The following is a 27,732-nucleotide window of genomic DNA, read 5'->3' as shown; positions in this document are numbered from 1 at the left end:
ATTGGATACAAATATATATATGTGTGTGTGTATATATATATATATATATATATTTGTATATAAGAACACAGACACGTTCGTATTCCCCACTTCCCACAAAAGAGGGATAGTTTATACATATTGTCCCTGATTATCTAATATTGCTAAAGAAATTAGTGCAAAACCTGTGGCAATAATTATGATTGACTCGTTTTCACGAGTCAGTAATTCAGAAGTGGGCTAGTTGGGCAGTCATAGCTTGGGAGCTTTAATGAGGTCATAGACATCAGCGGGGTTTGCAGGCATCCAACGTTTTGAGGAATCAGGATTTACTTCCCAGGTGTTCACTCATGTAGTGGACGGGTGGCCCCGCCTGTTGATGGGAGACGCCAGTTTCCATGTGGATCTCTCCACAGGACGGCTTGTTGTCGTCATGGCATGGTGGCTGACTTCCCTTGAGAGACAAAGGTGAGAAGTTGCAATGCCTGTAAGCCAAACCTTAGAAATGACATCAGTTTCATTAGATTACACTGGTTCCCCAGATCCACCTCGGTTCACAAGATTGTGAGTACCAGAGAGGATCTCACTCTCATTGACTCAGTATTGACTCATAGCAACCTTCTAAGACAGGGGAGAACTGGCCCTTTGAGTTTCCCAGATGAGGAGAAAACAAGGGACCGACAGTTCGGTGGGACATGGGAGAGGGGCAGGTGGGGGGGAAAGGAAGGGGTGTTCCAACAAACCCAGGGACAAGAGAACAAGTGATCGAAAATCAATGGTGAGAAGGGCGTGGGATGCCTGGTGGGGCTTGATCAAGGACAATGTAACCGAGAGGAATTACTGAAACCCGAATGAAGGCCGAACATGATCGTGAGACAAGAGGAAAGTAAAAGGAAATATAGGAAAGAACTAGGTGGCAAAGGACATTTATAGAGGTTTAACTACAGGCATGTACATATTTAAAGATATAACAATAGAAATAGATCTATGAACGTATGTTCATATGTTAAGTATTAAGGTAGCAGATGGACATTGGGCCTCTACTCAAGTCCTCCCTCAACGCAAGAACATTTTGTTCTAATAACCTGGCATTCTGTGATATCTCCCCTATACAATCGCTGAAGACAAAGTGGGTGCATAAGCAAATGTGAAGAAAACTGATAATGCCCAGCTATCAAAAGATAAAGCATCTGGGGTCTTAAATGATTGAAGATAAACAAGTGGCCATCTAGCTGAGAAGCAACAAAGTCCACATGGAAGAAGCACAGCAGACTGTGATCATGAAATGTCGATGGGATCAGGTATCAGGCACCAAAGACCCAGAACAAACAATCATATGGATGTGAGTGAGGGGGGAGTATGGAGTGGAGACCCAAAGCCCATCTGTAGGCAACTGGACATCCCCTTACAGAAGGGTCATGGGGAGGAGATCAGCCAGTTGGTACAATATAGCACCGATGAAACATACAACTTATGACCCCAGTTCTACCTTACAAATCTGGCTAGACCAGAGCATGTACACTGGTACAGATAAGAGCTGGAAACACAGGAAATCCAGGACAGATAAGCCTCCCAGGACCAATAATGAGAGTAGTGATACCAGGATGGTAAGAGGAAGGGGGGGAGGGGGGAACTGATCACAATGATTGACATTTAACTCCCTCCCAGTGGGATGGACAATGGAAAAGTGGGTGAAGGGGAATATAGTTAGTGTAAGACGTGAAAAAAATAATTTATAAATTCTCAAGGGTTCATAAGGGAGGAAGGGTGGGGTAGGGGGGAAATGAGCCAATACCAAGGGCTCAAGTAGAAAGAAAATGTTTTGAAAATGATGATGGCAACGTATGTACAAAGGTGCTTGACACAGTGGATGGATGGATATGTGTAAGTCCTGTAGGAATCCCCAAAAGCGCTTAATTTTTTTTTAAAGCCCCACCTTCCCCGCTGGTGGTTTCAAACTGATGAGCTTGATGATTGCAGCCCAACTCGTAACCACTATGCCACCAAAGCTCCCTAGAGGATGATTGGGCACTATTTTGAACTGGACACCACATTGTGCATGTTAGTTTTCCTTTTGTTTTACATTTGTGTAAACTCTATCATTTCAGAAGTTTTGTTTAGTGCTATTCAGTCGGTTCTAATAGTGACTGACCCTTGTTTGTGTACATCGGAAGGCAATATTGTGCAGCCCTGCCTTCTTGCCCTATCCTCACAACGGTTGCCGTGTTTGAGGTCAGTGTTGCAGCCACTGTCCAACCATCTCATTAGGAGTCTGCCTTAGGTTCACTGACCCTCTACTTGACCAAGCACGATGCCCTCCAGGGACTGGTCCCTTCTCATTATGTGCTCTCGCTATCTACACATCCTTTTTTTTTTTTTTAATCATTTTATTAGGGGCTTATACAACTCTTACCACACTCCATACATACATCAATTTTGTAAAGCACATTTGTACATTCATTGCTCTCATCATTCTCAAAAACATTTCCTCTCCACTTAAGTCCCTGGTGTCAGCTCATTTTTCCCCTCCCTCCCCATTTCCCCCTCCCTCATGAACCCGGGATAATTTATAAATTATTTTGTCATATTTTATCTGCCTAACACCTCCCTTCACCCACTTTTCTGTTGTCCGTCCCCCAAGGAGGAGGTTATATGTAGATCCTTGTAATCGGTTCCTCCTTTCCACCCCACCCTCCCTCCACCCTCTCAATATTGCCACTCTCACCACTGGTCCTGAAGGGATCATCCGTCCCTGTATTTCCAGTTCCTATCTGTACCAGTGTACATCCTCTGGTCTAGCCAGATTTGTAAGGTAGAATTGGGATCATGATATTGGCGTGGGGGTGGGGAGCATTTAGGAACTAGAGGAAAGTTATATGTTTCATTGTTGCTACACTGCACCCTGAGTGACTTGTCTCCTCCCCACAACCCTTCCAGTTGTCCAGTTGCCTACAGATGGGTTTTGGGTCCCCCACCCTGCACTCCCCCTCATTGACAATGATATGATTTTTTGTTCTTTGATGCCTGATCCCTTTGACACCTTGTGATGGCACAGGCAGTATGCTTCCATGTGGGTTTTGTTGCTTCTCAGCTAGATGGCCACTTGTTTATCTTCAAGCCTTTAAAACCCCAGATACTATCTTTTGATAGCCTGATAGCCGGGCACCATCAGCTTTCTTCCCCACATTTGCTTATTCTGACTACATTTCTAAGACAGTGTTCATTTGTTTGACAGTTAATGGCATATTCAAGAGTCTTCACCAATAGCATGATTCAAATGTGTCAATTAGTCTTCATTCTTATTCTTTGTCCAGCTTTCACATGCATATGAGCCCACTGAAAATATGGCTTGAGTCCAGTGCATCTTAATCTTCAAAGTGCTTTTTAACACTTTAAAGAGGTCTTTTGTGGCAGATTTACCTAAAGCAATACATCATTTCATTTCCTGACTGCTGGTTTCCATGGATGTTGATTGTGGTTCTAAGTAAAGCAAAATTCCTGACCATTTCGATCTTTTCTTCATTTATCATGATGCTGCTTGTTGGGAGGAATTTTGTTGCTTTACTTTGAGATGTAATCCATAGTGAAGGCTGTAATCTTTGATCTTCATCAGGAGTAGTAGTTCATCTTTTTCACTTTCAGCAAGCAAGCAGGCGTTGAGTCTTCTCCAATCCAGAAGACACCTGTAGGCCAGGTTTTTGGATTATTTTCTCAGCACACAGTTTGAATACGAATGGTGAAAGGATACAACCCTAACACACTGCTTTCCTGATTTCAAACCATGCAGAAGTCCCTTGTTCTGTTTAAATGACCGCCTCTTGATCTATGTAGATTCTGCATAAGCATAGTTAAATGTTCTGGTATTCCCATTCTTTGCAATGTTATCCACAATTTGTTATGGTTTGCACATGTAGAGGATGTACTAATTCTTTAAACAGCTGCACAGTGTTCCACTGTGGGGACAAATGAGTACTGTCATTTATTTCCATTCCTCTAGTAAACATTTTGTTTCCTTTTCCCCTTACACTACAAATAATGCTTCAGTAAATAACTAGAAGTTAGACCTTCTCTTCTGTGTCAAGTGCAGATTCATTGGACATGACTCCATGTCCATGAGAACGACTGTTCACCATGAACTCACTGCCGCGGAGTCAGTACTGACTCATAGTTCATGCTGACCCCGGAGGACTGAGCAGAACTCCCCGTGAGTTTCCAAGACTGTCATTGTTTACAGGGTAAGTCCCATCTTAATGCCTCTGAGCGGTTGGGGGATGGGGGTGAGTATGCTATTTATTTGATAGCATATAATAGATTCAAGTATTTTCTGCAAAGTGCCTGCTGATGTATAATACAATGAACAACCAGAGGTTTTTAAAACCTTACCATCTTCATAAACCTTATCCAAATAAGCCCTTCTGCTTCCCACATACTGTAATTTGCTGCCACCAGTGAAAATATACTTTAGCAGATTCCACTTCCGCTTTCTTCCGATTAGGGTTTCCCATGACTTTGAAAAGAGTCAGAATTGTATGTGCAGAGGACCCATGCAGGCTCCTTCTTCAGTCACTTAATCGTGGCACTGAATTCTGGCTAAGCAGTACAGGTTCAGTCTGTCCACTCATCCAGAGACTAGGAGATCCATGTGAAATCATCCACATTTTAATTGACTACTGGGGCACCCAGTGTCCTCAGGTTTGGGCAAAAGTTCTTGCCTAAAGGCTTTTAGTCCCAAAGAAGTTTATTTTCTCTGGGTATGTTACTTTGGCTGCTTCAATCAAATGTGCTTAATTAGCTTACCATTTGCAAATGACTTCCCTCTCTGTGTTGACAAATGAGACACTTGGAAACTTACTTGGTGGCAGCTTCATTTTAATATCACTTTTAAGTGTTCTGATTTTTTGACCACTGCTTTTTTAGGAGTTAGGAAGACTGTGCGCTTAGTCTGGTAATGCTACAATGCTCTGTGTTCTTTTGGAGCCATCCAATGTTGCTGTATGAAAAACATAATGCACAAAACAATTCATACTCCACGGTGCCTGGAAAGCCTGGCGCTCACAGTCCACCTCTCTCTGCCCATGGGATGCGCTGGGGAGAGAATGCTGCTCCGCGAGGGTATGCGTGGCACTAGCAATGCTGTCCAGGGCACCTGCGTTGCTGATGTGAAGTGTGCCAGGCAGCAATGTCTCTGAAGTGCTCAACTCTGCCCTCACAGCAGGAAAGCGGCTGCAGTCTTTATATTAAGAGATAGATGTGGCTGTATTAGATAAAACTTTACTTACAGGCACTACAATTTGAATTTCACAAAAAGTTCGTGTCTTACAAAATACTCCTCTTTGTATTTTTTTAGACCTGTTAAAGAAGTGTAAATAGCCATTCTTAGTTCTTGAGCCATATCAAACAGATAGGAGGCTGGAGTTAGCCTGAGAGCTATACTTTGCTGTTCCTTGATCTAATGTTTTTGTTTTTTTTTACCCAAGAAGCAACTATTTCATTACTTATACTGTTTTCCATTTGCCCAGCTCATTAATTTCTGCTTCCAATTAATAATTTCTTCTGCTTTCCTTTAATCTATATATATTGTTCTTATTGTTTATCCTATTCATTTAAATAGGGTACTTCATTGAGCCTCGTTATTTTGTTTTTCACAGAAATAAACAGTAGAGCTATGATTTGTCTTTGAGCACTTTACCTTTTTTCCATAGATTCTCAAATTCAGAGTTTTTCATCATTTTCTAGAAAGTCTACAGTTTGGGTTAGCATTTCCTCTTTTTCCAAAGATTACATATAGTTTTTGTTTAGTGGTGGTGTTAATTTCGGGGTGTAAGAGCATTTAGGTTTTCTGATTTTATTTTGTTATTAATACTCATTATTACTGCATTATCTTCAGAGAAGGAAATTTATATTATTTGTATTTTGGGAATTTACTGAAGTTCACTATTGGTCCATCATACAAGGACGTGGCCCCCTCCAAATGGAACCCCTCCCCCAAATCTATGTATTTAAAATTTTTTTAAGGAAACCACCTTATCACCTTCAAAGTATTCTACATTACACTGAATACATTTGGCAAATCTGCTATTCCATTCTTGGAAACATTTTTTAAGCTGACAGCACCTCCCCCACTTTTTTCTTCACCTCTTCTATGTCGTCAAATCACTGTCCTTTCATGTCCCTCTACATTTGCGGAAACAAAAAGAAGTCACATGGAGCAAGGTGAGGTGAGTTGGGTGAGTGGGGCAAGAGAAGGACGTCGTTTTTTTGCCTGAAACTGGCACACTGAGATGGCTGTGTGAGCAGGTGTGCTGTTATGGTTGCAAAACCAGCCCCTCCCCCCCTTAGCCCCGTCTGCCACAAATTGGGCCTTTTTGGGCATACACTGTTACAAAATCTTTTCAGAACCTCTAAATGCAAAGCTTGATTTAACAGTCTGACGTGGTGGAACAAACATCAAATGCACTATTCCCCTCACATCAAGAAAACAAATGAGCACTTACTATGAACATTATATGAGCATTTGTAAAAAAAAAAAAAAAAGGTGTACTCTACAATCAGTAGTACAGTTTGATAAACATTCATCAGACTTAACTAATTATGTGGTACAAGATGCTTCCACCACCACTGGATCCACAAGACTTTCCACCCACTGGCCTGTGTCTTCCTACATTTTGCATCGTTGCATGTACTGAGTCTAAAGAGGAATTTATGGTCTGATATTGGATACATGGGCTAATATCAGACTTAGAGATTTGATCTTGACTGGGCTAGAGGTTTTCTTAATATGTAATTACTCTGTGATATAAAGCTCTTTCTTATACATAAAAAAGATTTCTATGGGTTCCACTTACTGGGGGCTTTTTGGTTTGGTTTACTTTTGCCCCACTTTACTGTTTGTGGAAAGTAGAGGTGGCAGGGATAATATCTGTGTTTACAAATAATAAATTGTCATGCCATTTTCATTCCAAACATGTTTTTGTAATGTATTATCTACTGAACTCTTGCTCTGCAGAATCACAGGGATCCTATTTACAGGACGAGTGACAACCTTGTAGATGTAGCAGGGAGGAAGCTGAGAAAGCACTGACGTGCTCTCCAGTAAACAGACAGACAGTTCTACTAGCCTCTGCTTTCACGCCTACAGCACTTCTAGTCCAAAATAACGTATTTGGCTTTAAGTTCTTCTTTATCTCTCTACTAAACTGGGTTGGCATCACACCTCTATGATCAAGAGGTAGCTGGAACCTGGAAGTAAATTCCCCCAAGGACATGGGAGTGAGATGGAGTCAAGAAGCCATGATTGGTACCTGCAAGGCCAAGAAACTTGAAAAAATTCATAGTTAATACTTGATACTGCTCCAGTCCACTTTTTATGTGTTTGAAATGAACTTGTATGCCACTAAACAAAGCCAAGTCCACTTGTTTTACTTTCCTCCTTTGATAGCCACTCAGACCAATGTTTAGATCTCAAGGAGTAAGGAATCTGGAAGGCTTTTAAGATTTTAAATGTATCTATTTCTTTTGGTTTTATAAAGAAAAACCCTTCTGAGCAGTTGCTCTGCCCATCTCATCAAGTCAAATCAGTCACCGTACACCCTCCACAAACATGGTGGTGGTGTCTACCTGTATTTACTTCCTATCCACCCTCGCGCCTCTCTATAATGCCAGCCCCACTCCACTTTCTGCCCCTGCCCCCTTTCCTGGCCGCTTCAGTCTTCAAAGGCTTATCCTTTGGTGTGAAAACCACCTTTCTTTTTGCTTTTCCATATAATAATGGTGTCGTTAAATATGAATCTTTATAAGATTGACTACGGTTCGCTAAGCATAAAGTTCTCTCGCTTTGTCTTTCTTGTGGTGCTTAACAGTCCTCGTTGTTTTTTGTTGGTGCATAGTATTTAATTGTATGAAAGTGCCAGTGTTCCTAGTCCAATTCTTCAGGGCACATCTCTGCTCACTTGGTGTCCCTAGATGGCGCAAGTGGTCAAGAACTCGTCTACTAACAGGTGACCCTTAGAACCCACCCAGAGGGGCCTGGCAAGAAAAGTCTAGTGATCTGCTTTCATGAGTCACAAGCTCAGCATTTGCTCTGCAGCACATGGGACTGCAGTCAGTCAGATCCCCCTCAGCGGCAGCTCATTAGCACTTGTATTCTTTTCATGCTCACTTGGTTTTATGATCATGTGATCTTTGTCCGAACACACGCATGCTTTTCAAAGCTTGAGAGGTGAGGCAAACAGACAGCCTGGCTCTCCAGAGCGGCCAGGCATTTTTAGCGTCTTTCCGCACAGATGAGGTAGGGCTGGGGTTGCAATGTCATGCCTAACCTGGGCTTGAGATTGGGAAGTTGTTCGTGTGGAAAATGCAAGTGAAACCTCTGAAGCAATGCAGTGAAAAACAAGAACATTTCCATCCGAGCCAGCTGTTCTCCAAGACAGTGTCTTCTTCCTGAACAGACAAATAAAACCATAGATGAAGGTACGTCCAAGAAGCACAGAAACCTTTATTAAACAAAAAGATAAAATCCCGAAGCTGTTAGTTCTTGACAAACCTACCATCTACGTTTATACACATCTGAAGGCTGTGTGGCCATCTCTTGAACTCTGTGTTCCTCGGTCTACATAACCTTTGAGCTAACCTCTCTGCTTTAATTTAACTGAGTCAGCAGATCTCAGAAGCCACTGTTTTGATTAAACAGACAAACTCACTGCCATTAAGTCGCTTCTGATTGGTGGTGACAAGATAGAGGGTAGAACTGCTGCCGAGGACTTCTGAGCTGTAACTGTTATGGGAGTAGAAACCTGTATATTTCTCCTCTGTGTTGATTAAACCTTAAACCCTGGTGGCACTGAGGGTTAGACATTGAGCTTCTAGCAGCAAGGTTGATGGTTCGAATCCACCAACTGATCTCACAATGATGAGATTATTTGCTTCCACTAAGACTAACAGTCTCAGGAAGTCTATACAGGGTCACTATGGATCAAAGTCAACTTGAAGGCAGTGGGGTTTGGGGTTTTAATGAGACACAAACAAGGGTATTATTACTGAAAGAACTTCTTTGTTCTTATATTTAAACACATTTTTGTTTGGAATAAGCAGTTATGAACTGAAACCCTAGTGACAATACCTTTTGATATAACCTTCTATAATACTTTCAGAAACTCAAAAATATTGATTACAATTAATGTCTAATATTTGGGTGCCATTCAAGAAATCTGGAGTTTAAAGAAATACTAGAGGGTACTAATGTTATTCAAGGATTCTCTCAACCCTCCAAAAACAAAAATCAGACCTCAGAGCCCTTTCCTTTACCTCCTTCTGTCAATCATGGACTTTTGCAAACTTACTCGTCTCATCTCCCATTGTCCTTGCATGCTGTCACAGAGCCTAAGGTACGCCATCGGAGATCTAAATTGAGGTGTGACATCTGGCTTATTGATCCAGAGAAGTCATTCACATCAACTGTGTGTTCCCTTCCTCAGTGAAAAAGAATTCCCATTCCATTTTCCATGTATCGGGTGTGTGGTATGTTGACTTTTTCCCAAACTGACTCTCCTATTCAGAGGTCAACTGGCCAGCAGGAGCAATCGCTAGTACTTTCACCTCAGCGTGGCTCTTCTGTGTCTGTGTCTCCAGCTCCCCATTACCGACTCTGAGCCCTAAGTTTTGTAGAAAAGCAGAACCTTTTCCGGGAAGCAAAGCTTTACGTCAGCTTAGCTCAAGTAATTAATCAGGCGTGTTTCGTTTTCCATCGGCGCAAGTGTTAACAGTCTCGATAAACACATCCCTGTGAGCATCCACGCTGTTCTGTTAGCGTATTTTATTCTATAGAAGGGCGCTTCCTATTAAGATGTTACAGATGAAGCATCACTATACTTTATCCCAGAGTTCTGCCCTGTGAGAGTTCTCTTACCCAGTGAAAAAGGAACCAAAGCGTCCTTCTTGGCAAAATGTCCACTGCTGTCCAGAAACCGCTCCGGATAAAACACTTCTGGGTCTCTCCAGTACTTGCCATCAAAGTGCACAGAATAAAGATTTGTAATGACTGTTGTGCCTTTGGGAATGGAGTAGCCTCGTACAATTGCATCTTCCGAGGTTGCGTGGAAAATCCCCAATGGAACTATGTTACAGAATCTTAAAACTTCATGCAAAACTGCCTCCGTATAAGGCATTTTGCATTTGTCATCCCAAGAAGGCTTCCCATTGGGGGCCACAATGAAATCAATTTCTTTCTGAACTTGTCCTGTCAGGAAAAAGTGTTCATGTTATTATGTGATTCTTAGTTACATCTAGAGAAAATTCCCTTAGGGATCAAACCCAGGATAACCCATAATAAGCCAAAAGAGAATGGGTAGTAGATCCAGACTCAGATTTGCCAGTAATTGGGAGTTTGAAATACATGATTACATTTTGTGCAATCAATAGCCGATGTTCTGAGTAACTCTGGTTTCACACCCCTCATGAAAATGGATATGAATAAAGAGAATCAGAAGAGCAGCACCCTCAGGAAGGAAGCTAGCGAAGTATCCCATTTCGCTTCCCCAAACCCTTGGCTTCCTAAAACGTGTAGTGGCTGGTCTTGAACAAGGCAGCCAGCCACTCAGCTTTGTCCTCATTTGAAAATAGGCATGGAAAGCCCTATCTCTGAGGTTGTGTTACAGGCATTGAGGTGAGAGTTTTAAACATTGCTTGAAATTATTAAATAGCCTTCTTCTCCTTGCCTGGCACAGCAGGAGAGCCCACATAAAATGCTTTGTACATGGCCTAAGACTCCATGGCCTGCAGGAGACCTGTAGCTAAGGACAGGCCCCGAGGCTGTCCAGAAAGCCCGTACCTTGGATGTTAGGGTAAAGGGCCATGAAAAGAACTGCCCATCGGAGAACATTGGTTGTCGTCTCGGTTCCAGCAATTATGAGTTCACCCACTGAGAAAATGAGGTTCTCTCTAGAGAAAGTAGAGGCAGGGTCATCTTTCCCTCTGTCCATCTCATCTAAGTAGGCATCCACAAAATGCTGTGGTGACTGAGGCTTCCGGCTCACCGACGCTTTTTCAATAAGGCTAGAGAGAAAATCATAGACCACAGAAGCATTTCTGAACAGCTGTTGATGTTTCCCAAAAGGCAAGATACCAATCCATGGGAAGGCGTTGAACAGGAAGACCGAGGCACTGGCAGCCAGTTCCACATTTTCACTGAATAACTCAATCATGTGCTGGAAATCGGTATCTTCATAAGTGAATCGCTCTCCAAAAATGATCAGGTTGGTTATGTTTGAAACAGCCTTGGTTGTTAATTGTTTAGGGTCAAAAGGTCCACCTTTATATGTTTCAACAGCATCGATAAAAAATTTGGTTTCTTCTAAGATTTTAGATTCAAAAGACTTTTGGCCATATCCGAAATAGCGAAAGCTATTTACAGCTAATCTCCTGTGATCAACCCATCCTCGGCCGTATCTGGCGTTGAGTAAACCTGAGGAAAAGCAAAAGGGATATTAAAGGTATTTTATTATTCTTACTTCTCTTTTTCTAAGAGCAGAAAATGCCACGGATTGAAAAGAAACAATGGCTAGTCTACTGCTCTCCGAATGCTCTTTCTGTGAACGTGGGTGAGCGTGGTTCTTCCCGACTCAGTAGGCACGGGTCGTCTGCCTCCCGTGGGCATTGGCAGAAAGGCCTCCACATGAAGCTGGTTGTGTGGAAGTCTATTTGGGTGAACTTGTTCGTCTACCGGTACAGAATCCTGTAAGCCTGATTGCACATTTTATGAGAGAGAAAGTTGGTCTTGGACTGAACTGTAACTCACTGCCATCAAGTCAATGATGACTCACAGTGACCCCGGTGGGTTTCTGTGGCTGTACACATTGACGGACTAGGAGCCCCGTCTTTCTCCCTCAGACAGCTGGCGACTTGGAACTGCCTTTCACTCTGAGATGGGAGACCATTTGAAAGGTTTGGTTTGTTGTTTTTTATTATTGATTTTTTTTCCCGGATGTTATTGGCTTCCTATCCAAAATAACCCACTGCCATGGAGTGGATTCTGCCTGATACCAACCCAATAGGAAGGGTAGAACTTCCCCTTTGGGCTTTCAAGGCTGGCTGTCTTCACTGGCAGGACACGTGTGTGTGTGTGTGTGTGTGTGTGTGTGTGTGTGTGTGTGTGTGTGTCTCACTGGTGGGTTCAAATTGCTGACCTTGCATTTAGCAGTCCATTGTTGAGCCCACTCTGCAGCAGGGTCCCGTTTATAAGTCTACTCACCTGGTTCAAAGGTTTTTGTGTTTTTTTAAAAGCAACAATCTTTTCCTCCATTTATAGGCCCTCCATAGTTTCCTTGTCCTTTATTTTTTTCCAATAATTTTTGTTACTACTTTTGATCCAAACATTGGCCTTAACATCTATTTAGTTCAGAAATCAAAGTCCTGTTTCAAAATGCAGAACAAAACCAACTTTTTGGTTTAGTAATTTCATTCTTCCAAGAGTACAATTTGTGATAGCACAGCTGTCTATTATATACCATAATTTAAAATTTGTGATGTTTAAAAATGTGTAAGACTAATCCCATTAACCAGAAGAAAAACACACAGCAATGGTGAGCTTTGGGAGTAGGTCATAGACAAATACATTCATGCTCTATCTTCTTGACACATGGACAGAACAGCCTACACTGTGTCCTACATCAAAACAAAACACGATATCCTAAGCATCGGGACAACTTATGAAAAGGTCAGACATTGAGACATTAAAACAATAGTAAATGACTAAATGGGAGCTAGGAAACGCTATTTCCAAAACTTTAAAATACAGTAGTTTAACAGTAACCATAGCAACAGAGAATATAACAATAAATTTAAAAAAACCAAAACAAAAAAGAAAAGCCACCACCAAAACAAAATCATATGGAAGAGTCTGACACCCGAGATGCCAAATACATGGATCCAGTCAAATCAGAGAGTGTCCAAGTATCTCAGTGATGGAAAATTATTTTCTTTTATAATTCAAAATACAATAAAAGTCCAAAAAGGGACCTCAAGGCTTTAGATAAAGTCTTGCCAGATACTTTCACAAAGTTTTGAAGAGCCCAGACTAAAAACTAGATTACTACAATAACATACTCCAAGTTTAAGGCGAATGAGCAGGACAGTTACAGTAAAGCACAGACAAGGACTTGGTTTCCTTAGCATTCAACACCTCCTGGAAAAAAATGTTTTTTTCCTGGAAATTTTTTATGGGTCAGAAATCGGGTTATTCCAGGGGTGTTTCATAAGATGACACAATCTTGGCAATAATCCACTACAACCATCATCGCTATAATTTTTACAACTAGAGCATAACCATATAAATTATTGACATATTATATATTTTTTAATTAAGAATTTTAGTAAACTTGATAATTCTATATGATGTAAAAAAATTCCTTTAGACTTACTTTATATTCAGTAATTTTAGCTAAAGAGATCTTTGTCCTTTCCCATTAATTATTCGTTTTGTTTCATGTCTAATTACATTAGATAGAATTTCCAAAACAAGAGTAAACATGATGTTATTTTGATTTTATTGTCCATCTTAAAATGAAATATTGAGTTTATATTTACGTTGTGATGTAGTCAAAATGCCCTTCTAGCCATAATTCCTTATGTGATATACTGTAAGTCTGGACTCTACGCCTGTGGCTATGGCCCCATTTTGGAGGGAGTTCTCTGCTATGCAAATGGCAGGATTAGGGTGGGGTTACGACCTGACTTTAGAAGAGGGTGTGAACCAAGTCACAACCTTTTCCTTTGGGGCATCTTAGATTCTACCTTCGTAGAGGGTGACTTAAGACACCATTCTTCATTTTTCTTGGAGGTACAGTTGGCTAAATACCATACCTCCTTTCGCCCGATCTGTGGAACAGAACAGCAAGGGGAACAGAGCGACGAAGTCGCTGGGAAATACCAAAAGTAGACTTTGGGGCCAGGGCTTGGCACCCCATTGGACTGGACCAGAAAACACCCCTAAAGGCCAACAAACAGTCCTTGAACTAACTACAAGCTTTTATTTCCTATTGTGTGTGTTGTTGTTTTTTTTTGTCATTAGCTTGTTGTTTTGTTTGATTTTGTTGCTTGGTTTTGCTCTGTCTTGTTTTTTGTGCATGTTATTATCTCCACAGGTCTGTCTAAATAAGATAGGCTGGACGAACAATCTGGAAGAGAAAACAACAGGACCCACAGATGGGGGGGGGCGGGGCATGGGAGAGGGGGTGGAGGAAAGGAATTGGGTGTTAACAAACCCAGGGACAAGGGAAAAACAAGTGATCCAAATCGGTGGTGAGGAGGGTGTAGGAGGCCTAGTAGGGCGTAATCAAGGGTAATGTAGCCAAGAGGAATTACTGGAACCCAAAGGAAGCCTGAACATGATAGTGGGACAAGAGGAAAAGTAAAAGAAAATAGAGGAAAGAGCTAGGAGGCAAACAGTATTTATAGAGGTCTAAATAAAGGCATGCAAATATGTAAATATATTTATGAGGATGTGGAAATAGATCTATGTGCATATATGTATAGATTTAGTAATAAGGTAGCAGATGGACATTGGGCCTCCACTCAAGTACTCCCTCAATGCAAGAATACTTTCTTCTATTCAACTGGCATTTCATGATGCTTACCTTCCCGACACAATCGCTGAAGACAAAGCGGGTTCATAAGCAAATGTGAAGAAAACTGATGGTGTCTGCATATCAAAAGATATAGCGTCTGGGGTCTTAAAGGCTTGAAGGTAAACAAGCAGCCATCTAGCTCAGAAGCAACAAAGCCCACATGGAAGAACATATCAGCCTGTGTGATCACGAGGTGTCGAAGGGATCAGGTATCAGGCAACATCAGAACAAAAAGTCATAACATTATGAATGAGGAGGCGTGCGGAGTGGAGACCCAAGGCCCATCTGTAGGCAATTGGACATCCCCTTACGGAGGGGTCGCAGGGAGGAGACAAGCCAGTCAGGGTGCAGTATAGCAATGATGAAACATACAGCTTTCCTCTAGTTCTTAAATGCTTATTTCCCTCTCCACCCACCCCCCCACTATCATGATCCCATTTCTACCTTACAAATCTGGCTAGACTAGAGGATATACACTGGTACAGATAGGAACTGGAAACACAGGGAATCCAGGATGGATGATCCCTTAAGGGCCAGTGGTGAGAGTGGCGATTCTGGGAGGGTGGGGTGGAAAGGGAGAACCGATTACAAGGATCCAGATATAACTCCTTTCTGGGGGACAGACAACAAAAGTGGGTGAAGGGAGATGTCGGAAGTGTAAGATATGACAAAATAATAATCTATAAATTATCAAAGGTCCGTGAGGGAGGGGGGAGTGGGGAGGGAGGGGGAAAATGAGGAGCTGATGATGCCAGGGGCTTAAGTGGAAAGCACATGTTTTGAGAATGATGAGGGCAATAAATGTACAAATGTGCTTTACACAATTGCTATATGTATGGATCGTGATAAGAGTTTTATGAGCCCCTAATTAAGTGAGTTTTAAAAAAAAACCCAAAAACTAAAAAACCCACACATCAAAGCCATTCCTCAATATAATAGCTTTCTAGGACACAGGAAAGTCCCAGGACCATTTGGAGCAGCATTTCCAGGAGCTGTCTGAAGCCGTAGAAGCTGTTGAGACCAGATGCATCAGAGTTTGTGACATGGAGCCGCAGAGAAGACTGCAAGGCACCTTCTCTCCTGGTTCAAGACTGTGGAACTGGGGCACAGCGATAGACAAACTGGCTTCTTGGCCCACAGACACAAAAGCCAAGGCTCTCTGGCCAAGAGACTGAGAACCAGAGAGAGGCTTGGCTATGCTGTGGACCAAGGACTGTCCTGTTTGCTGATCCTGACTTGTGGTAACCTATTAACTTCCCTAATAAACACCCTTAATTGTGAGTATTGCCTGTGAGTTCTGTGAAGCCATTGCCATGAGTTATCAGACCCACCATAGATGCAGAGTGGCGTGGGAGAAACGGTTGGTGTCAGAATAGGTAAAGAAGCATGGACTATGGTGGCATGTCTGAACCTCGCCTGGTGGCAACAGGGAAGCCAGAGCAGGCCAGGTATATATATCCTCCTCTACTGCCATGTACCACACCGCACTACAGAGAAAAAGATGTTACTTTGAATGAATGATTGAAAGAAGAATGTATGCACATATCCTCAACTTGTTGAATAAAAGTTGCAGGTATTAAGTATATGCACTAAAACAGTACTTACCAATTTATTAGAACTGAATCATAATAGAATTAGCATGAGTTGCATAAAGATGAGTTGCCATCAACTTAATGACAGTGAGAGTTTGTATAAAGATGATTGGAGACCTAAACGTTTTCCAAATACTAGGTTCTATGAATAAATATATACTTTCCCATTAATGAATGCAACAGGATACAAATTCTACTCAACTTACTTAAAACAAGGGTGTGATTTAAAATAGTTTGGTAAGTCCTTCAACAGGTGAAAGTAAACGTACCTCCCATTTTTGTCATCTTCATGAATAATGGGAGGCAGGGTCGGTCTGCAAAAACTTCACTCTGATGAACCAGGCATTCCTTTACCACATCATAGCCATTTAGAACCACAGTGGATATGCCTCCCAGGTCTAAACTGAAGATCTTTGAGGAGAAGAAGAAGAGCATTTAAGTAGCAGACGGTATGGAGCACTATCACGGAAATCCACAGGAATGGAGTCTAACTTTCCTACTATTTGTTACTCCTCTGAAAACGTGGATGTTCATTACTCAGTTGACCACGTTTGGAGGGCCTTCTCTTTACAGGATAGAAAGCACTGAGACTTCCCTAAGCTCCCCAGTGCCTCTGAAACGTGGAAATAGGAATGAAAACCTCCACGCATAAATAAAGTGAACTTCTAGTTAAAACCACTGCCATTGATGCTACAGTCAAAAGAAATGAAATTGCTACCAACTTATTGCTGCTGTTGTTAGGTACCCTCAAGTCAGAACGAAACACAATCCTCAAGTGTTGTTATAGTTGAACCCATTGCTGCCCAATCCATCTTGTTGAAAGTATTCTATTACAATCATTCTCCACTTTACCAAACATCATGCCCTCCTACAGAGACTGTGCTACCTGATAAAATATACAAAGTATATGAAACAAAGTCATGGCCTTCTCACTTCTAAGGAGTGATCTGGATGTACTTTAAGACAAATTAGCTTGTTCTTCTGCTAGTTTATGATACTTTCAGTATTCTCTACCAACATAATTCATATGCATAAGGTCTTCTCCAGTCTTTCTGATTCAGTGTCCAGTTTTCACATTCATATGAAGCAGTTGAAAATACAATGTCTTACAATAGGTGCATCTTGGTCCTCAAAATGACATCTTTGCTTTTGAATACTTCCAAGAGTTATGTTCTTTCAGGCAATTCATCCTTTGATTTTCTGACTGCTGCTTCCATGAGCATCGATTATGGAGCCATGGAAATGAAATCCTTGAAAACTTCCATTGTTTCTCTAACATGTAGTTGTCTATTGCCCAGTTGTGGGGATATTTTTTTCTTTACATTGAGTTATAAGCCATTCTGCAGGCTACCGTCTTTGATCTTCATCGGTAAGTGCTTCAAGTACTCTTCACTTGGATCAAGCAAGGTGTGTCGCCAGCATATTGCAATCCACATACCAGGTTCTTAATATATAGTCCATCTTCTTGGATTATAAACTCCACATACAGATTGAATAAATACACTAAAAGGATGTAACCCCAGCGCATATCCGTTCTGATTTTTAACAATCAGAATATACTTTTTCTATTCAAATTATTGCCTCTTGCTCTACACACAGGCTCTTCATAAGCATAATGAAGTGTTCTGGAATTCCCATTCTTTGCAGTGTTATCCGTAGTTTGTTTTTATCCACAGTCAAATGTCTTTGCATCATCAATAAAATACAAGTAACTATATTTCTGGTATTTGCTTTTAGCCAAAGTCCATCTGATGTCAGCAATGATATCCTTTGTTCTACACCCTCTTCTGAATCCAGTTTGAATTTTTATGGTAACACCCTGTTGATGTACTGCTATAAGTGTCTTTGAATTATCTTTAGCAACATTTACTTTTATATAATATTAATGTCATTGTTTGATAACTTCTGCAGTCTGTTGGATATTTGTCTTTGGAATGGACACAAATACAGAACTCTCCAGTGAGTTCACCAGGCAGATGTCTACTAAATTCCTTGCCATAGATTAGTAAATGCTTCCGGCACTGCATCAGTTTATTGAGATATTTTAATTGGTATTCTGTCAATTCTTGGTGCTTTTGTTTTTTGTTAATGCTTTCAGCGCAGCTTGGACTTCTGCTTTCAGCTTGACAAATGCTGAGTGTGTTTTTCCCTTTTTATTTTCTAACTTCATATTTCATCAAAATACTTCACTTCTCAACTGCCTTTTAGAATCGTCTGGTCAGTTCTTTTACTTCAACATTTCTTGCATTTACTTTAGCTGTTCTACATTCACGAGTAAGTTTCAGAGTCTTCTGATAACAACTTTGGCTTCCGTTTCCTGTCTTTTGTTTCGCGGTCTTCGTTTAGAATAGTCTTAATATCAACCCAGCTTTCCAGGTCTTTGGTGGTTAGTGGTCAGCATCTCAACCCTGTTCTTGAGATGTTCTCTAAATTCTGGTGCAACATACTCACACACACACCCCAAAAAACACCTGTGTGCTGGCTCTGATGGACTTGTTTTCATTTTCTTCAGCCTCACCGTCACCCTGCACTTGAGCAATTGATTGTCTGTCCAATGGTTGACCCTTGGCCTTGTTTTTGCTAGTGATATCGAGCTTCTCTCTTACCTCCTCCCACAGATGTAGTCAATCTGATCCCTATGCACTCCATCTGGTGATGCCCCTGTGTATAGTCACTGCGTTAGGCCAGGCTACATAGAGAAACAAATCCAGTGACATTCATAGATGTTTAAGAAAGAGCGCTCTCTCCACAAGTAATTTTATATCAAAAGAAGGCAGCCCAGCCCAGTGCTGCTCAATTCCACAAGTCCGATTCAAACCAGGATCATCTTCAGACTCACATAGCTGCAGACTGATGATGCTGAAAAGTGAAGCAGGAAGATCACAGCCAGGTGCTACAGAGGTGCACAGAGCCAAGGCTGGTGGAGACATGGCAGGGCGCCCACAGCTCTCAGGGTCAGGGTCGAGGCCGGCAGAATTCCAAGGGCAGAGAGTGAAGCAGTTCCCAAGTCGCTCACTCTCGTACAAAAGCCCACATCCCCAAGGAGGTACCATTAAGTAAAAGCTTGATTGACAGACGTGACTTCACCCTTAGCCAGGCAGGACTGTCTAGTGGACATAAAATCTGACTACCACAGTCACCATTTATGTAGTTGAAAAACAATGTCGTCCATGATAGGATAAGATCTATATACATACAAGAAAGTCCAGCTAAAACAAGTATTATTTAAATGTATGCACCAACCACTAAGGCAGCTGATGATAAAAATTGAAAAGTTCTACAAATAGCTTCGTTGTGAAAATATCATGTATTCATGATGCAGCGTTCGTGGTGCGAAAGCTGAAAAGTAGTGAAAGGACCTCCATTTGGAAATATGGCCGTGGTGACAAAGCTGGAGATCGCATGACAGAACTTTCCAAGACCAACAAATTCATCGCAGAACCGTTTCCAGCATTCTGGTTACTAATGGATGTGTGCAGTGCTTTCTTCGCAGTTTGAGTTTGGCCTCAGCAGCAAATGAAGGTCCAGTAGGCTTTGCGCCACTCAGCATTTTGAGGAAGCAGCTCTCCTCTTCCCCAGGCATCATTTGAGAGCCTTCAAAGCTGAGCGCTCCACTTCCTGTACTGTAATAGGCAATGCTCTGCTGCTAGTCATAATGTTTTCAGTGCCTAACCTCTCGGAAGTGGATCACCTATTTCTTCTTACCAGCCTATTTTTAGTCTGTCAGTTCTGCAGAAACCTGTCAAGCTTGGGTGACAGTCTGGTATTAAAAATACTAGTGGAATACTTTCTAGCATCCTAACAACAAGCAAGCTACCACAGTACAGCAAACTGACAGAGGAATGGTCGGCTACCAAATTTTAACAAAACCACTGCCATTGAGTTGCTTCTAGTAACCCTTACCATATAACCCCAGCGAGCTCTGGGGGAGCAGCTGGTGGGTGTGAACTGCTGACCTTTCATTTAGCCGTTCAATGCTTACCTGAAAGTACTGCCAGTTTGAAGTGGCCACTAAAAATAGCAGTAACATAATAATTGTCATTGTATGATAATATCAGGTGAAATTACAAGAGGAAATGCACATAAATTTTTAACACAAAGGAAATAAAAACTTTTTGATTGGACAACATATTTTTTGTAACTCATAACACATGACATAACCCCTTTTAACACTGTTTTCTTAATGAAGCAGAAACAAATCTTTAATGGCTATCCACAAAATTTCACAGTTGTTAGGAGTTTATCATAGGTCACAGAGAAAGAATACTTATGTTATTTAACCTTAGATTTCAAAGGTAAAAACCTTAGCTTCCCTCCTCACCCCCAAACCCATGACGCTTAGTTTCCAACTCAGGAATTTATTCTAAAGAGAGACCAAACACTTGCTCCCTTTAATGAGGATTGTCCAAAGCAATTTTTAAAAAAGTCTATCTTAACATATAGGATATAACAGTGATATATCCAATTTTTTGCTATTTGACATAAAAGCTTTTAAACATTTTTATAGATCTATCATTAAACCTTTAGCAAGACAGATAAAAAGTTTTATTATCATGTTCTCTTTTTAATAAACCTTTTCAATTTCAATTTTTGTTGTATATCTCTGTGTAAACCTTTAAATGGCAATAATGGACATATTCACCAGCAGACCGACGTATCTCACAAGTTGTGTGTGTGTGTGTACACTCATATACAATGTGTGTATATATATATATATATATATATATACACATTCATATATATGAATGTGAATTTATCCTTACAAAGATTATTATGTTTTAATTCTGTCAGTCTTTGTGATATGTAAGCAAAAGCATAGAAACTTGAATACGAGTTCAACTTAATATCAATGTTACCTAAAGAACTTGGAGATCATTTTAAGCCTACATATCACAAAACATAATTACTGTTAATGTTTCATTAAAGTCTATAATTGCACTCAAACCTTTACATTTCATTTCAAGTGTTTCATTGTAATTTCTATGCTTTGACCTATTAGCATTCCTGTACAATAGAGAAGACTTGTTTATAGTTCTGTTATGATGGGAATTCACCCAATTTCTGATAGCTACAGTAAGACAGTATTTATTGGTTTATTTATTTTTGTTTTAAAAGGTCTCCTTCACAGAGGTCCTAGAGCTACAGGTACTCAAAGGCCGTGAGCTACGTGTGCGTAATCCTGTCCAACTTTTCCTGTATGTTGGCTTATCGTCAAAGACAAGAATTGGCAGTTAACTTACATATGCGTAAGATGGCCTAAATATTTGGAAGAAAGAAGCTAATCAAATTCTTGCCCTTTTACTATACTCTTGGCAAGCAAATTTGTCTTTATCACAAACTTTAATATAGAAGCACTTAAACAACTTTGTGAATAAACTCATTAGTTATTGTTTAGCCTTTATTTCTGCTAGGTTTGTCCTATACCTCCCCTTCCTATTTTGGAATTACTAATTTTAGTTTAGGAAAAAATTACTCCTTTTTTCAAATAAAGGAAATTTTGTATAATATCTATCTTTAGTTACTTAGGAAGATTTTGCTTTTAAGATTGACAGAATCAAAACATAATAATCTTTGTAAGAATAAATTCCCTTTTATCAATTTATGGAAAGATTTAGACCATTGAATTTCTAGAATTATTTATTATTAAAATAATAGAAGTAGTGCTTTGAAGAAATAGTATAATGTAATGTAATGAAAACAGTGGTTATGAGTTGGGCAGCAAACCATGAAGCCAAAAGTTCAAAACCGTTAGTGGCTCCATGGGAGAAAGATGAGGCTTTCTACTTCCATCCAGAGTGATAGTCTCAGAAACCCACAGGGGCAGTTCTCGGTCCTACAGGGTTGCTGAGTTGGAATTGATTCAATGGCATTGAGTTTGATTTTTTGGAGTTACCATCCAGAGGTAGGCTATTGTTGTTTTTTCATAGCCTTGTCTTGTACATGCTTTATAGGATCCTTTAGAGAAGCAACTGAGAAAAAGTCCCTTTTTAAAGCCTGGATGGTATAGTCGTTGCACGGTGGGCTATGATCTGCAAGGTCATAGCCTTTCTCCACTCCACTGGAGAAAAAGGTGGATTTCTACCCTGTAAAGAGTTACAGTCATGGAAACTCAGAGGGTCCATGTGATGGCAATGAGTTGGTTTGTTTTAGTTTTTAAAATCCTTGTTATGCCAGTTAAAATAAGCTATTCCTTTTAGGAGATTTTTTTCAAATAGATTGATTTATGTCAAAGTTTCTCTGAATAGCTGCTAAAAGTCCAAATCATAAGGCTGATTTATAAACCTTCTTTCTTGGAACTGAAAACAACTGAGATTTTAGATAGCCCATGAAAAACGCCAGCAATGGCCTTTTACCTGATTCAGTTCAGCTCAGCCCTCAAAACAACATGAAACATAGAAAACATGTTAAGTCATCAGTCTGCGAGGTCGGCTCAGAACCCAGACTTAGACAGTTTCACACAAGACAAACATGGAGAACTCAGTTTCTGAATGTGTACCTGCCAATTCTTGGATGCAACTGGCCTAATTTAGCAGAAAAACAGATCCAAGATACTCAGATGCAGAAAGACCAGAACCTCTGACAACATTTGAGCATGAAAAATAAAGTATCCCACAGGAAAGAAAAGACAACACATGGGAGCTAATTTTCCAGTAATGTGTGAAAACAGAGTAGATGGAAACTCACTTTCTCAACGTGATCACCCAAACTCCAAATGACTTCAAATATACTCAGGTCACAATGCCTTTTTAACATAACCCCCAGTCACCATACTGATAGTGGGAATGTAGGCTCATTTATTAAAGATGTTAAGAAAAAGTTCTTGATCGCTAAAGTTAAATACAATTCTTACAAGACTCTAGGATTCCTTCATAATATCACACAAAACCTGGTTTAATTCCTTCTGAGCTTGCTGAGTTCATGCTGTTGACTAGAGATGTACTCTTCTTTTAAATGTCGCGGGTTATACATTGAGCTACTAATCACAAGGTCAACAGAAAGATCCCCCAAAAAATGAAAAGTCTCCAAAACTCCAGGGGACAGCTCTCCTCTGTCCTGTGGGGTTACAACGAGTTTGGGTCTTTCCAATTGGAGAGTACCAAACAAATGGCCACTGTTTTAACAAATTGTCATGAAGAAGTACAAACAAAATTCTAATTATAGCAAAACCAGATCAGTGAAGTGTACAGAGCTCTAATTCAAACACAAGAAGATTTCCAATTCAAGATGTTAACCACTTGACACATCTCATCAGAGTTCATGGTAGGGTGGGAATCAAGACACATTTATTAAAGATGTTAAGAGTCTGGATCCTCCAATCTTTGGGAGTTGCTGAAAGCAATGTACCTTTGAATCTCACAATTCTGACACCACAGATGTAGAACATCTAACACTGTTAGGACTAAAACAAAAATAAAAGAGTTCAAGAGAATCACAGAGCTCAAACCAGGCAGCCTGAAAGTGATATCACCATATTCTTGGGTGAGCTGGGGTCCGAAGATGATTTAAATACAGAAATATCAAGAATGAACAGGCAAGTTTTTGATTGGCTGATATCTACAATTTTGTGTAATCAATCCCAAAGTTATCAAAAGAGCCCAGAAATTTCTGTTGCTTGACCATAAGTTTCACAACAACTGGCTTTTCTTTCTTTCTTTTTGACCTTTTGTCCACATCTACATTTATTTTCTTTTAAACGTGAGCTGATAATCACCATTTTAATTTATAAGTTTGTTATTTAATATACTATTTATACTTTAAAAATACTTTTATTGGGGGCTCTTACATCTCTTATCACAATAACTGGTTTTTCTAATCTACAAACATCTTCAGACTGCCATGGATAAGCATTTTACAAAATTAGTTTTTCAGGGCGCCTGGCATACGCATTCCTTCTGAGAATCTGCTGAGAGGGAAAGAGAGAGAGAGGGAGAGAGAGAGAGTGTGTGTGTGTAAGTTTCCTGGAAAGATCGTTATCTAACTGCATTCCAGACTCTCACTCTTATTTTCTAAGGTAGTTAAAAATTTTCAGATGTAAGAAGGAGAAATCAAGGGGAAAAAATGAGGACCTGATGCCAGGGCCTTAAGTGGAGAGCAAATGTTTTGAGAATGATGAGGGCAATGAATGTACAAATGTGCTTCACACAACTGATGTATGTATGGATTGTGATGAGTCGTATGAGCCCCTAATAAAACGATTAAAAAAAAAAGGAGAAATCAGGCTAAAGAAAAATGGGGTCTAAAGTTACATGGACAATTATCCTAAGGGAAAGTTATCATAAAGTAATAATAGTAACAAAACCAATTTTTTTCAGTGTGTACAGCAAGAGAGGTGGAAAATGGGCAGCTATTGCATTAGAACATCTGCCAGACACCAAGAGCATTAGAAAACCAACAGTACATGTAAAAAACCAGTGGAGGCTTTATTACCGCCATCAAAAGAAGCCGAACATACGGCCATGAGTCATCAACCCTGTAGGACAGGGTGGAACTGCCCCTGGGAACTTCCAAGACTGTTTACAGGAGTAGAAAGCTCCACCAGTCTCCTTCATTACTTTCATAGATATGCTAAATAACATCGATTGTTCTTCAAAAGATCATTGAGACAAGTTTTCAGTAACAACAGTCAGGAGGGTCTTTGTTCATCCAATGACTAGGAATTGGTAATAGGATAAATGCAATAATTGCCCTTTATTTATATGGCTTAGGAGCCCTGGTGACATAGTGGTTACACATTGGGCTGCCTGCTACAAAGGCATGAAACCACCAGCTGCCCCATGGAGGAAAGATGGGACTTTCAACGCCTGTAAAGTGTCTCAGGAACCCCAAAGGGCAGTTCTACCCAGTCCTATAGGGTCACTATGAGTTGGCATCAACTCGATGGCAGAGTTGAGATCTGTACGTCTTCATTCTGAAGTAGTCAATGCATAGGCCAAGTTCCCTAGTCCTTGGTATGTGGATTAGTTAACCTATCCACCTCTCCTGAAGGCCAAAGGAGTCCTGGTAGTGTAGTAGAGTAAGCCATGGGCTGCTAACCACAGGGTCAGCAGTTTGAAACCACCAGCCTCCTGGCCGGAGAAAGATGAGGCTTTCTACTCCTGTAGAGATATTTAGTCTTAGAAATCCACAAGGGCAGTTCTACTCTATAGGAGAAGCTTCTCTTTTGTGTCAGAATAGGCTCGATGTCAGAGATTTAGTTTTCCTGGACTTTGTTCTGGTCAGTGAGGCAGTTCAGTGGTCAGGAATAAGGCAAGTACTCCAGGTAGTGAGTGGACTGCTTTGGGTGGCTCTGACTGTAGGGCACACCCTTGTGCAAACCAAATGCCTTTAGGTTTCAGGCACTAGTGTATCTGAAGGTTAAGGTGGATGGGAGAGGAACTGATGCATCTGAATCATGTTGTTGACAACACGGACAAGTACTATGGGATGCCAGGAAAAAGAAACACAAATCTGTCTTGGAGAAAATATGACCAGAATGCTTTTTAGAAGTGAGAATTCAAGATTTTGTCTCGTGTATTTTGGACATAACACCAAACTCATTAATTCATTCTTTCTCAGTTAATTACAGTAAAACCCCGGTACTCAACCACATAAGTACTTAACATACTCGAATTTTGACGCGAAATGTCTAGAGAATTTTGCATCAGAGTTCCAACAAAATATTGGAATCCGACCCAATGCACGTGATTTTTGTAAACAAAAGCAGTTCGTGTTTTGGTCACTCGGGGTTAGTTGGCATTATTAGTATGCATTGTTTAAACCTCCTGCGGCTGTTCCAAGCATTTTTGCTATCATTCTTAGTTTTTGTGGATTTTTGTACTATTTTTAGATTAAAAACATGGGTCCTAAGAAAGTTGTTTGAAAAGAATCATCATGATAAGGAACTGGTTAACCGTGTTATCTATATTGTGGATAATTTAGTAAACTCTTTTAGAAAACAGTTAAGGAAATGCCAACAGCAGACCACATTAGACAGATTTATTCTTTTTAAGAGAAAGCCAGCCAAGTCTTAGTGAAAAAAGGCAAAGAAGGGAAAAAACTCCGGAAAGCAGCTACCAGCTGATTTTATAGAAGGGGATTCCCCTTCCAAACAATGGCTCTCTCCATACCTCTTCTCTACATCTGAGTCCACAGATCCAGATCCTCATTGATCTCAAGGTATGGGCCATACCGTAGTTGTTAAAAACTTTTAAAATGTTGTGTTACTTAAATTATAGTATAAAAAGGCAAAGTTTGGGTAAAAACGTGGTGGTCGAGAACAGATACTTCCTTATGGGAAAAATTGATTTGGAACTCAACTGCATCGCATCTGGACACTCCTAGAACGGATTGGCGTCGAGGTCTGGTTCTGCTGTACAAGGGCCCAGCTCTAGGGCGCCAAAGGACAAACCAATCTGTCGTGGAGGACACTGCCCAAGTGGTCCTACGGGGCAAGTATGGAGCGGCTTGGTTTCCTGGACCCAGACCAGCCCCTGGAGAAGGACATCAAGCTTGGTAGAGGACCAGCGAAAAAGAGGAAGCCCCCCCCCCCGCGCCCCCAGGCGATGGCGTGACACTGGCTGCAAGGATGGCCAGGAACAGGATACTCGGGTCGTAGGGACAGCATATGGCCGAGCAGTGGTCAGAATCGACCCAGGGCACCTAATGACAACAACTCCAGGCCAGGGCCTCTGCTCTGTGCTCTCTTTATAACCATAGCAAAAATCTAGTTTACGTCTTTCCTCTGAACAGCAGACCCTCCTTCCTAGATTTCGGTGTTGTCCTCCTGAGAAGCCGTGCGTTGGAATCCATCCACCTTCGCGTGAAGAAGGCGGCACTGCCGGCTGGAGAACTGGGGGTGCGGGCTGGGGTGCCTGTCCGGGGAGGGGACGCCGGCGGCCCGCGGGGTCGGCCGGCCTGCCAATCGGCGCTGCCCATAGTGCGCAGGCGCCGGAGCCAAAGCCCGGGCTTTTCCAGGGCGGGAAACCGGGGTCCCCGCGACGCATGGGGCCGGGAGGATGGGGGGGCCGCCGGCTAGGGCAGGGCTCGCGCGGCAGAGGGCGCTGCGCTCTCGCGTCGGGAGCGAGTTCTGGGGTTTGAAGTTCGAGGGTTGGTTTGTTGGCGCCGTGGGCGAGGCGTCGGGCTGCTAACCTCCAGGCGCGCCGTGCAGCCACCGGCCGCTGGGCCCCAGAGAGCCGAGGCTGGTCGCCCCCCTAAAGGCACCGTGACAGGGAGCGGGTTTCCCTCCACGACCGCTCGCAGACGGGGCGGAGTTCCACCACCAGGAGCCCACCGTGGCCGGCCGGCCGGGCCTCCCTGCCCGGGGCCCGTCGGGGCCCTACCTCGCCGTGCACCTGGCTCTGCTCTCTCATGTAGACGTGGGGGAGCTCCGGAGAGGCGGCCAGGGAGTAGATGTTGCCGATAAACGGCAGCCCCCGCGGCCCGGGGGGGAACCCCACCGGCCGCCTCTGCCTCAGCAGCTGCCGCACCCCCAGCGCGAAGAGCAGCAGGAGCAGCGCGCCGCCCAGCGCCGCCGCGCACGCCGCCGCGCCCGGAGCTGCCCACAT

The 27,732-nt window shown here is 41.7% G+C and overlaps 1 protein-coding gene across 2 annotated transcripts; it reads right to left on the bottom strand.

Annotated features, from left to right (window-relative positions):
• Nucleotides 1-80: 80 nt before the first annotated feature.
• Nucleotides 81-27,732, bottom strand: LOC101658824 (vitamin D 25-hydroxylase). Of its 2 annotated transcripts, none has more exons than XM_045291089.1 (5): nucleotides 16,459-16,791; nucleotides 10,805-11,437; nucleotides 9,884-10,213; nucleotides 8,298-8,418; nucleotides 81-433 (listed from the first exon to the last, which is right to left on the bottom strand). In XM_045291089.1, exons 1-5 carry the CDS (start codon nucleotides 16,622-16,624, stop codon nucleotides 328-330), a joined length of 1,356 nt encoding a protein of 451 aa, XP_045147024.1. In that variant the 5' UTR covers nucleotides 16,625-16,791; the 3' UTR covers nucleotides 81-327. The 2 variants fall into 2 exon arrangements, with proteins under 2 accessions (XP_045147024.1, XP_004711620.1); XM_004711563.2 differs by lacking the exon at nucleotides 81-433 and adding an exon at nucleotides 27,508-27,732 and having other exon boundaries at nucleotides 7,383-8,418; nucleotides 16,459-16,600.

Source organism: Echinops telfairi, unplaced genomic scaffold, assembly GCF_000313985.2.
Source record: "Echinops telfairi isolate 266 unplaced genomic scaffold, ASM31398v2 ScPeMD7_60;HRSCAF=208, whole genome shotgun sequence".
NCBI classification, from domain to species: Eukaryota; Metazoa; Chordata; class Mammalia; order Afrosoricida; family Tenrecidae; genus Echinops; species Echinops telfairi.
Note: the sequence above shows the minus strand (reverse complement) of the source record. Positions and strands in the feature narration are given on the sequence as shown.